Genomic DNA, 12,367 nt, shown 5'->3' with positions numbered 1-12,367 from the left:
TTCCCCACTCAGTTCTATTCTTTCCATCCGTTTGAAAATGTAACGTTGCCCCATTGCCCGGGCCCTAGAATAGAGAGAGGGGCAGGGTATCGGGGGCAATTTTTAGAGAATCTGACATGTAGATCTCTAAATATGGATCGTTGTAGGGTTTGGTATTTGCACAGCAGAGCTGTCGGCCTGTTGCTGGACCCACAGCTTTCATGGACGGCCTTCCAGTTCCTCAGACTTGCTTCCTGCCTCTACAGTTCCACAAAAGCAAAGCTGCAGTTGGGAATCACATATTGCAGGGCGCTCACTTTACTGACCTTAAATGGGGGGATGTAGTGATCAATATACAAGCGATTGAAACATCAGGCATCCCATTCCCAGTGGGAGGAAGGAATCCCCTGTCCCATATTCTGCATCATACACTGTGGCTCTGCTCTTCAGGGGTGTTCGGTTGTCAACATTTGCCGCCCCAAAAAAGTGGTGGAAGATGCAATGGGCAGATTCCCCCAAGTCACAATAGGGAAGAGGCTCTTCTAGGAGGCACTGGGGACGAGGCAAAACTTTGATTGCATTAGGAAATCTGAGAACCTGAGCAGAGTTTAGAATTCTGTTCTAATGACTTTGGGGCATGATTTTCCATGACACTATGGATCTTTGCACTACACTGCTGTAGAAACAGCCCAGAGGAGCCTTCAAGTAGTTGTGCTTCCATCAGCCCCTTCATGTTGATTAGCTAATTGTGTGGCTACAATGGGCAACCACCCACTCAGCAGTCCTGGTAGTTTTCAACAGCGGACAGTCATATGACAGTTCTCATTATTGTTCCCTAGGTCTTTCGCTAAGTAAACATACTTCTGTTCAGCTGGTGCTCTTTGGATTTTTTTGGTAGAACCAAACATCTCTGTAAGGCTCCTCAGCTATATGACTGCCACTGATGTCAATCTGTGCTCTGCTTTTTCCTGTAACTTTCATCTAATTGCTCAGTTGGTGTCACCTGGATATTGTTCCTAAGTAAAGTAACTGACATGTTTTTCCCCACAAACTTAAGCTATTTGAATACCCTCAGGGCTAAAGAGTTAAATATGAGTAACCAGTATGCCATCTAGCGGCTGGAATACAGCACCAGGTTCCATAGTCATTGCATACATCAAGGTGAGCACAGCAGCTGGAAGAAAAGATGATTTTGGAGCACCAGCTGTGTTTGTGCAATAGGAACCACTATTCTGCAAAGCTAACAGGTAAACAGGCTTCATGTGCTGTGGCTTAGTGCAGTTCTGCAAACACCCACCTGCCCATAGATCCATGAACTACAACAAGGCTGAAGTCTTCAAAGGGAGGAAAAGGAACCCAGCCATAGAATGATGATAATTCGGCTCTTGCACTGGCATACATCTGGAGTAACTGGAGGACTACCAGAGTAAAACCAGAGTGAGATTAGAATCACAGCCAGCATATCTGACAGGGAGCCTCTGAGGATGCCCATGACTTGGCTGATCAGCAGAAGTGGCCACGGGGGGGCTGTGACTCCTCACTTCATGCTGGCAGAAATGGCGACAGGTCTGTTGGGCAGAACACCTCTTTCTGATAATCTGTGGAGCATTGTAAGAATCCCACAACAGTAACTCCTTTTTGGGCACCTACCTAACTTTCTGCACTCCTTTGAAAAAAATCCTAGCCTGAGGTTTTAGGAAGCTCACTTTGTGCATCCATTACTCAGCTTTTAACACACTTGCTAGCCGACAGCTGCCTTTGCATACCAATGTCAATCTCATTTTTAGGCAACGCCTTTGGAAAATTTAAAGAGGGAAGAGCTCTTCAAGAAGTGAATCAGACACTGAACAATAACATTATGTGTTTGTTCAGTTGATTTCCCATGCTATCTGCAAGCCAATCCTTGTACTTTAAGGGTAGCAGGATTAAGAATGAGACCATCCCAGCACTTCAGATTACTACATGTACAATATCCAAAGAGAGACGAAAAAACCCCATGTGCAGCAGCATTTCCTTCCCCTGAAATCGGAAAGATTAGTGTATTAAGCTGCTACTCCAAAGAGAAGATAATAATATATAATTTGACAGCCACTACTCTTTGGGGAAGAGATTACATACATAATAGCCATCTACAAGTGTCACGGAGGGAGAAGGGAAGAGTCTATTTCAAAATGAAACAAGACTGTCCTATGTGCTAGCTGCTTTATATACATACACACACATTATATATTTTCTGTATTGCAAGCTGAAAGCTAAACATCTAGCAAAGATACTGAATTTACCATCATAAATTCTGTTCTTGCCTAGTTTGGATTCTGCAGACTCTTACCAGAGACTTTGAGGTGTGTAGTGATATGTATATAATGGGGTGCCTCTTAACAGCGACTACTATTGCTGCTCTTAAGTCAGGGATCAGTGCCATATGGCATCTGCACTGGACATATTTTCCACATCCCGAATGCTAAGCCAAGCTGTCTTTTCCAATTCACTGACCATTAGTGGGTATGCCCATTGCCTCATCTTGATCCTACCTTTCTGATTCTTTAAAGCTGCCAATCTACTTCAGCAATAAAGAACCCAAACACAATTTCAGATCCTACTATCTCTTTAGACAAACCTCTCAGTTATGTGGTTTGTGCCGCCGCTACAGAACAGTGTCTAGTTGCACTGGCTTCTCTCTCAGCCAGGTCTTCAGATGATAGTAGTTATGGTTTGATTTAGCTTTGAAGAGATTAGAACAATTGATTACAGGATAGTTTGCCAGATAGAGTTTTGAATAGCCACTAATTCAAGGCCAACCACTCCAGGAAACAGACAAAAAAGAAGCACATGCTATTTGCATTATTATATTTTAAATCAGACTGAGTTTGATTATACAGAGGATTGGGACTGTTGAGTTTATAGAGATGAATAAGAGGGGATGTGACAGAGGTAAATGAAATAATGAATATTAGTGAAGGTAAATTGGGTGATCCTATTTATTCTCTCAGAAGACAAGAGCAAATGGAAGTGATGAAGCTGAAAGGCAGGAAGCATAACACTGATACATGGAAATACATGGATATTTTTGATATCAGCTGATAATTAGCCGGTGAACTTCCTTGCCACAATCTGATTGAGACAGCGTTTGGCAGAATTAAAAAAAAGATGACATTTATATGTAGCAAGAACATCCACCATTATGTTCCATACATTTGAAACAAGTTATATAAACCCTCAGGCTTCAGGACTTAGCCAACCACTGACTGACAGGGGTTAGGAACAAAGGCAGGTTATTCAATAATTGTCCCTTATGGGGACTCTCACACCTTCCAGTGCTGGCCAATGTCAGAGCCTGGAAACCGGATAAGATGGACCAGAGGTCTGATCTGGTCTGAGAGGTGGTATGGTGCCAAGGAACTGACTTTCATTCCCCTGGCCATGGGAGTTGCAGTTTGATAAAGGATTGAACGACTGTCTAGTCTCTTTGAACAATTTTTATTAGAGAAGAATGAGCAACAGCAAACAGCATACTACAGTATTAACAACCTATATTCAAAAACATTTGGGGAATTCAAAGACCTTGCACGTATTTCATAGAAGAGTTAATGATTGCCATTCCATTGAGCTCCCACAGTTGAAGAATATGCCTGCAACAACCACAAAAGAAAGCAAGGATCAGATGTCGGCAAGGATGGCATAGGACTGACAATGCAAGAAATCTAAACTTCCATTGCTCTATTACATCCCATGCACAAGCTGTCGGGAATCGTTAATACCTTATCCAACAGATTCTCCATAAGAGGGGAGCAAGACAGACAAAGCTTATATATTACTGTTCCCCACACAGCAGGAGAAAATAAAAGAACATTAAACACACAGAGATACTTTATAAAAATGTCCAAGCAGAATAGTAGGTTTTAATCTATTACAGCAGACATCTAAGGTCAGTAGAAGTAGTAAGAGTGAGGTCTCTCCCTTTTACTCTCTAGCAGCTTCTGATCAAGGGTTTGCATTACATTTTCTCTGCTGAAAGATTCAATTTGGGAACATTTGCTCTAACTGGCAGAAGTGAAGAACTCATCAATTGGGAAGCCAAAACCTTACACCCTGATCTTTATTCAGTAGCTCAGCATATATATTCGTATGTCCATGCTCAGCTCCTATGACTGGACTGCAGGGTGTACAGCAATTAATGGGTAATGTGCAGTCTGCTAGGACCTCTCCGTCTCTCTGTAGACATTCTTTCCAGACGTTTACACTCTTGTTTTGCTCTCAGGTCACTTCTCTGATCTCTACAATTTGTCATATCATTCCTTCCTCTTTCATTCTTTCAACAGAAGCAACATTATAGAGCCATGTAAAATGATTCCCAGAAAGCTATACAAGCAAACCAACAGTGAACACCACAGACATCCAGTGTCTTCTGGCTTCACCAACATGCAAAGACCCATTCAGACAGCAACGTGGACAATTAACACTCTGCCTGCTAAGACACTCCAGGCAGCAAAAGCAAAGGGCATACATGCACTGTGATACCGACTACAGCTAGATGGGTTTAGCTGGAACTATTATATGCACTAGATGGACAACTATCACACAACCCCATTTTAAGCCCTGGGATCCTCTACCCCATGCTTTCACACTCCCTCATGCTCATAAAACATTTTGTTTTGACCTTTTCTAAACATTTCTGAGATGGCCCTGGAAACCCACTCAATGGGGAGTCAAGGCTCCCAGGGCATCTGGGCCGCTGAGGAGCTGGAAGCCCTGGCTCTGGGGCAGGGGATCTGGTGGGCTGCTCCAGAGCCAGGGAGCTGGGTCTACAGAGGTGCAAGGGATCTGGGAACAGTTTTCCCAACAACACTGAAATATTCTGGCAGACAAGTTTTGATTTTGTGGAAAGTAAGTTTTCCATCAGACAATCATCCCTATGGAAAGCTCCGGGTCTGCTCTGCTGGCCAGAGCCTGTGAATCTGCTGCAGCAGCCGAGGGAAGCCGACACGTGTCTGGTGATGCTCCGGAGGAATGAGCCTGTGCTGCCCATAAGGCTCCAAGCATACAGAATACGAAACTGACAGCATGCCCCCTCTGTCCCTCCCGCCAGGAGACGGCATGAGAGCTCTCTACTCCCTGTCAGGATACAGGGGCAGACGGTACCTGCCCAAGGAGACACGAGGTGGGGGAATGTCCAGAGAGCACCCATCCCAACACCCATAAAAGAGGGAGATGAGGAGACAATCTCTCCTTCCAAGAAAGTAAGAAATTAGGAGGAAAAGAGAGAGATGCCTGCCTCCCTACAAGCAGCTGAGCGCACAGAATGGTGAGAATGCCAATGTACTTGCCATGACTGAAATGAAATTTGGAGCCTCCAGGCAGGACTCAGGGACAAAACCTGGCGGGAATCCCAGCTAGAGGGAAGTTGATGGCTCTCTCACTCTATCTGTAACATACATGGTATCCGCATGGCTCTGGGGTCCCTGGTTTACCTCGGTCCCTGCTGCTGGGTCTCCCGTCTTTTCCACAGACCTCTGGTGGTAGAGTTAGCTCTCTAGCTAGTAGGTACCTGGTTAGTTTTTCAAACCCTGGTGCCTTAATATATATATTTTTTTAGGAAGACGTCACATAGGCTGGATGGTGCCCAAGGATAATAATCAGCCCCACAATACCTTGGCTCGGCAGTGCAGAGCTTTCCTAAAGCAACTGCCGCGTTCTTTTGCACAGAGGTTTTCTTGGCTTCACCACCTGCATGTTTTAATAAGATCATCACAATGTTGGAATTCAGCAGGGATGAAGCAGCTCCAGGTACTTCGAAGCATCTGCTTAGGCAAAAAGCAGCGTTCCCCACCACCATCTCGTTCTCGGAGGCCAAGAGCTTCAGCAACACATCAAACTCTGGGAAAAGAGAAAGGAACAACTTGGAAGGTAAGTCCAGCAGAGGGCCAGGCCCCAGAGACACCAGCAGAAATCGCTCTTTGAAAATGGATGGCAGAATGGAATAGTGACATCTGATACCATGGTGGCAGCAATAACTAGTCAGCACTGGAAACTGGACAGAGAAGAAAATGCAAATGAAAAGGAGAGCATGAAGCATGGCAACACCCCATCACATGGGGCTGCCCCCCCCCAGACCCAAGACCCAGTTTTGGGAGGAGTTGCAGGCTGCTTGCTCTGTGGAGCGGATCGCCAAGCACAAGATCTTGGTATCCGGGAGTAGATCAACCAAGTCGCTTGTGCTCATTTCACTAAGCATCACTGACACCAACCCCTGAGGAAACAATCTAGTCTCCCATCATGGCTCAGTGGCAAATGGAAAAGGAGGGAATGAATTGCATCAACCTCCTCTTCTCCAGCTGAGAGCCAGGTGTGGTTCCCATGCAGAGAATTAATACCATTCTGAGTGCGATCAGAGCGGGGTCTGACAGCTGTGCAACAAGCTCTTCTTTCCTCTCCCCTGAGCGTCCTCCCTTCGCTGTACTCCTGCTGGCCACGGAGTTCTGCACTGAATCTGAAATTCAAAGTCCAAGCCCCCTTCTGGCAGCATAAGCTCAGTTTATGCATCTACAGCCATGCTAAGATGGAAAGCCACTGGACTAAGACCACCACCAAAAAAAAAAACCAGAACCAGAACCAACAAAAAAAGCGCAATGCAGACAGCCAGATCCTCAGGTGGCCTAAATCAGCACAGCTCTGCCAGCTTCAGTGGAGCTATGCCAATATACACTAGCACATCATCTTGATACGGAGCTGCGGCGCTGTTGGCAGCTCCTGCAAACAGCAGCAGCATCTCCTAAGGCCACAGGTTCCAAACAGCATTCAGAGAGGCTGCTTTAAAAAAACACAAACAAACAAAAAAATGATGTCCTTCTCATGCTGAAGATCCCCCACGGGCTACACAAATCTGCTCTGATTTTTCTTACATCGTCCCTTCTGTTCTTCCTAATCACATCATCCTTTCTCTTTTGTTCTGCTGTGACAATAGCTCCCGAGAAGCTGGGCTGCTCCAGACCGCAGCAGGGGCACCAACAACGATCCATTTCAGAAGCTGAACTTGCTAGCCCGATTGGAACGCAGTTTAATGTCAGAGAACTACAGCTTGACCTAAAAGGGCTCCCGGCAGCAAAACAAAATCTGGACTGCTGAACTGAGCTGACAGTATAATGTGACTTAGCACAAGATGAACACCCAGAGCTTGGTTGGAAAGCATCACATTGTAGCATTATTAGTAACATGAAGAAAGGATGTGCATCTCTCCACACACCACATCAATTAACAGCACTTACATGGGGTGTAAAAAGGAGAGAAGGTGCTCCAAGTGGCTTTTAATGGGCCAGAGTCCTTAGGGTTCAAGTTCCTCTTGACTTTGAAATCTTTCCATTGATGCTACCAGGAAAGAAAGCTCTCAAATATTTCTTTGTAATTGGCTAGTGAGAAATAAAGATCTAAAAACCTAGAGATCTGCTCTGAACCCCCTGCAAGAATGAACTTGCAAATAAATAAACCCCAGCTTCATTATGCTGTTTCCTTGTCATCTCATCTTCTCACATTAATAGGGCACCACACTGTATCTCATTACCCAGCCGAACAAAAGGGAAAGAGAAGCATAGAGTTTGGAATTAAATGATCTTTTACTTTTATCAACATGATCTGCACTCAGTCTGTCCTTAACAAAGAGTTGGTTAGTCATGCAATTAGGATTAAGGTCTCTGGAGTTCCTAGAGGAAACTCCAAAGCACTGAGCCCCTGTGGGATAAAGTTTTACTCAGTTCTGCATCTGAAGTTACCAGACACAGAACAGCAGAAGCAGGTCTTTTGCTTCCAGACTGTTGGGGCCAGTGGATCAGACAATGGCCTGTAAGTCAGGAGATCTAGACTCTATTTTCATCTCTCCCATTGACTAGGTGGGTGACCTTGGGCAAGTCTCTCGACCCCTCAGCTTAGTTTCTCCATCTGTAAGTGGTGGATAATAACGCCTGTCTACCTTTGCACAGTGCTTTGAAATCTGACAATGAAGAGTGGCTACATGCGGGCTGGTTATTATTATTATTAGTAGTAGTCAAAGAAAACTGAGGCAAGCTTAATTTATATAGATAGAGGGAGCAGGATGAAAATACTATAAAAAGATACCTACAGAGCCATAAGAATTAGTCTGACAGGAAGGAAAGGGATAATCCGTATTAGCGGAGATCATCAAAATAAGGTGGTATGGCCCAAGAAGAGGAAAGAGAAAGATGTGACACCATGCATCTTTCTGAGCGCAATGAGGCATATCTGAGATTGGAATTCGCTGCTCAGAAAGAGAATCTCAACTACAGCAATAGCAACATTCAGAAATAGTAGAGGCAGATGTCTACTGCGATCCAATAATGACATTGGCAGTTGGACCAGGTGATCCAAAAGGTGCTGGCCAGGTTCAGGTATAACACAGGCATTCTAAGGTCCTGCAGAATGGAATGGACTAAAGCTAGATTTTCAAATGTTCTGAACAGTGGTACTGCACACGATCACAACTACATACTCAAGTGCTGATAACTCAGAAAGACTTAAAGGCACTAACACGAAGGAAACGTTTGTGGTGACACTCCTTCCACCCTCTGTTATTTTACTTAGGCCAATCTTTCAAACTTGCAGTCCAAGGGAGCTGGAGCTGCATGCTACCTCTAAAAGTTAGGCCACTTTTTCAGATGCCTAACTATGGTTTAAGTATCTTTCTTCAGCTGCTGCACTGGGAAATCTGAACCTATTTCTTTAGCCTTTTCTAGTAAACTGCTGACTGGATTAATTCCCGTTAAATGTTGTTCAGTGTATTTCTCCCAGTCTGGGGATCTGCAGATCGAGCCATTTTACTAAGCTAAGTGCAGCCTCCATATTCTACATTCATTATCTGCTGTGCACATTTCCACTTGCACATGGCTGGAAGGCGAATGAAGCACTAAGCTAGGAAGTGAAATGGTACATTTTTCTGTAAACATGGTGGCATCCGTATGGGAGTTTAACAGAATTAATGCTCAGCTCCATTTTAGAGGAAAGAGTGTTTCTGTGATGGGAGCCCTGGGATAAACCTCTGCATTCAATCTCGGGCTAATAAAGTTGTCACTTACTTTTATCTGAGTTCACCACCTCCTCTCGAGCCTGGCTGTTGCTTTGAGTACAGACAGCAAGGGTCTTTATAGCATAACAGGATGTGGTCTGTCCACCAGCCTGGATTTTAATTAGGATTAAAAAAAATACATATATAATTTACAGTCCACACATCACAACTTTTGCAAGAACAGAGAGAACATCTCAAGTACTGGAAGGTTGTTTGTGGATGCTTTATGCCTGGGCATAAGTATCAAATCAAGATCCTTCTAGGAGATGCTGATATCTCTTTTAAACCCACCAGCTCATAACTATGCACAGAAATAGACTTTCAGCAACTCAAACCCTCTTGCTATAATCATCTGACCTTTGATAGGACTATGTACACCGGCAGGAATAAATCTGCTACGCAAATTTAAATTAAAAAAGAGCATTGTCATAAATGAATAGCTGATAAGGGAATAAATCCATCAAAGGGCTAGATTTACTACCCCAGAAAGGTCTTTCTTTATACTTCCATGTACGAAACTCATTTGTTCTCTCTGCTCTGTGAACACTGCAATCTTAAATCACTTCAGGAGATGAAAAGCTAGTGCATCTGCCATTGAGTCACCAGCCCACTGGATATCTTTTGTTTTGCAAGTGACATTTGAAATTAAGAGCTTTGAGCACATACACATGGGCCACATTAGCTTCTATGTTCTTAGATAGCGCTCAAAGTGGCAAAAGCCATCTTCTCCCTGCACGGAACACACAGGTACGACCAAAGTCAAAGCTCTGGTATTGGACTCATTTCAAAATTGGTAATTAACTCCGTTACCATGCCAGTTACAAAAGCTGAAGCTGGCGTTGTACTTTTCCATGCCACTTATTATTTGTATTACAGGAATACCTACAGCCCCAACCAGGCCTGGGCTCCGAACTCCTGGATGCTATACAGACATATTAAAATCACAGCCCCCTGACTTGTTCCACCGTTCATTTAAGATTCAGTGGAAAAGTTCCTGCTTACTTCCATGGGCTCTGAACCAAGCTCCCTATATTAGGATCCAACTGGATCTGCATCAGTGGACTCCTGTGTTTGCTGAGAGCCCCACTGACTGAAGTTGGGCTACACCTGAGCACAGGTGTCTGCCCCACATGGACAGTTACAGAATTGGGGCCTTAGTTAAAGACAAGAAACAACAGACGGGTGAAACACGGGCAAGGGAGAAGGCAGCATGTGTGTATGCTTTTGTATATACTAGCTATGTGCATACTGTCTTTTTAACACGCTGTTCAGCAGGAGTGATCACAATCCCTACCTAAACCTTCTCAGCTGGCATCACCACAGAAACGAGTCTTAAGAAAGGATTTGAAGGGAGACTGGTTGTGGCTTTACAGACTTTCAATTAATTTATTTCACCTTTGAAGCTTTTGGGCATTGGATAAGGACACTTTTCTGAATGTTCAGTTAGTGACATAAACCCAAATGATTTATAGGGGATGTAATATCTATAAAAGCAATGCCCTGTTTCCAGTCAGTCCTGTAAGATTCCTCTCTGTCTCCTTCACATTTTTACAGGTGGGGTTCTCTAAACAGAGAAAAGAAGAACACGTAATAAATATAATAGGGTGGGATTTCTTCAGTCCCAGGGAAAACCCTGACTCTGTGGGAGTGCTATGAAGTGGAATCAGTTCAGGAAATTACCTTCAAGAATCTAAGCATTCTCTTCACCACACCTCCTGTCACCGCCTCTTCTACTGCCATTGAGCTCGCTGGCAAGATGTGACTTAGAACCCCAATGGCTCTCTTAATAAAAATAAAAAAATTAAAAGGTAATGACTTTTCTCTTAAGCGATTACGTCTTTCTGCCCTCTGCTCTTTTATTAGGCGTCCCAATAAGTCCTTTGTTTGTGTAGGTGGCTGGGTAAGGCCAAAGTGGGAATTAAAGGGGCAAGAAAAATATATATCCTTAAGGAAATGTTATTACAGAACAATAGCTTTAGCATGTTGCTCATTTTAGTATCTAGACCCAAACTCAGCAAACCTCCTAATGGCTCAGCCTAGGGAGAGGTGATTCCAAGCTTCAGCATGACTCCCGCCAGCTTGAACTATGGGAAGAGTTAAAAGCAGCTCAGTAGAGCTACCACTGTTTCGGAGTGGTAGTAAGTAAAATAGATCAGCACGGCTTGCATTCGTTCAGTCAGAGGAGAGATATTCCCAGCTGACACCACATAAGCGCCACCAGCTTGCCTTGGAAGAGCTGGCATGAATGGGAGTTACACACATGTATGGACTGGAGTACAATACCCTGGAAATGATTCAAGCACAACAGCTGAAACAGAAGACACCGAGTCTGCAGTTGGTGCTTTGCTTCTGGATTCATTTCTTTGCCTATCTCTGGAAGAATTTTAATAACTAAAACCATCCTGGTGATAATACATTGTAAAAAAACTTCCCTGACAAGATGTTCCAGTCACAGAACACAGAGAGCCTCTTACATCAAAATAAAAGTCCAAAACAGAGCAAGGCAGAGAACTAAGTTGAATTTGGGTTCTACATCAATAACACATTCAAAAAAAAAAAATCTTGGCTTTAGGATCATTATGACCTTGATCCTGATTGTGCAGATTACCTTGACTGGAGCCACAGAGCTAAATCCACATGGGTGCAACAGCTTGACCTAAAGAATTCAGTTGTAAATTCAGGGCCTGAAGCTGCGAATTTAGTGCAGGGTTGGTTACACAATCTTCCCTTAGCTCATAGGTATCCACTTACCGTCACAATCCTTCCATCTTTACTACCAAGCAGAGACAAACATCTCCTGCTAACATCCACAGCATGCTCCTGAAACAATAAGCAGTATTAGAAATTCAGGTCTAAAGGGTCACAATCAAGCTTTAATTAGAAATGGCATTAAGAAGGCAATCACATGGCAAGGAAGCTTTCAAGGGAGATTTCCACAGCCACAATTGACAGTAAGGTGCCTAATTGCCATTTGTGCAGTTGAAAAATCTCCCCTTCAATCCTTAGGGCATGGGTAGTTTTGGCTTCAATGAGCTTTGGATCAGGCCCCAAACTTGCACTCAGGCAATGTAGTTGAGATCGTGAAATAGAATACAACCTTTCCTTGGTGGAGAGGAATGAATGTGCATCATTCAGATTTCCACTGGTCAGGCTGTAGAGAGGAACTTTACACTGTACTTTCTGCCACAAAATATTAAGGAAACATTAAATGTTTATGTTAAAAAAGAACGTAATCAAAAAGGATCCCAGAGTTCTCCTCACATTAATCATTTTACAGAGGGAAAAAGGGGACAGGGTGAAGAGCCTTGGTAGAACAGA

General features: G+C 43.9%; 1 protein-coding gene across 3 annotated transcripts in view; it reads right to left on the bottom strand.

The window, feature by feature from the left end:
- Window positions 1-3,437: 3,437 nt before the first annotated feature.
- The window catches only part of TTC12 (tetratricopeptide repeat domain 12), a 39,112-nt gene continuing 30,182 nt past the window's right edge, over window positions 3,438-12,367 (bottom strand). For all 3 annotated transcript variants that reach the window (XM_048827523.2, XM_048827524.2, XM_075122186.1), the window contains 5 exons: window positions 11,801-11,869; window positions 10,730-10,831; window positions 9,060-9,159; window positions 5,628-5,853; window positions 3,438-3,608 (listed from right to left, as the gene is read on the bottom strand). In XM_048827523.2, coding sequence (XP_048683480.2) covers window positions 3,533-3,608; window positions 5,628-5,853; window positions 9,060-9,159; window positions 10,730-10,831; window positions 11,801-11,869 — 573 coding nt within the window. In that variant the 3' untranslated portion in view covers window positions 3,438-3,532. The remainder of the gene's footprint in view (window positions 3,609-5,627; window positions 5,854-9,059; window positions 9,160-10,729; window positions 10,832-11,800; window positions 11,870-12,367) is intronic.

The sequence above is a fragment of the Caretta caretta genome, chromosome 22, assembly GCF_965140235.1.
Source record: "Caretta caretta isolate rCarCar2 chromosome 22, rCarCar1.hap1, whole genome shotgun sequence".
Taxonomy (NCBI): domain Eukaryota; kingdom Metazoa; phylum Chordata; order Testudines; family Cheloniidae; genus Caretta; species Caretta caretta.
Note: the sequence above shows the minus strand (reverse complement) of the source record. Positions and strands in the feature narration are given on the sequence as shown.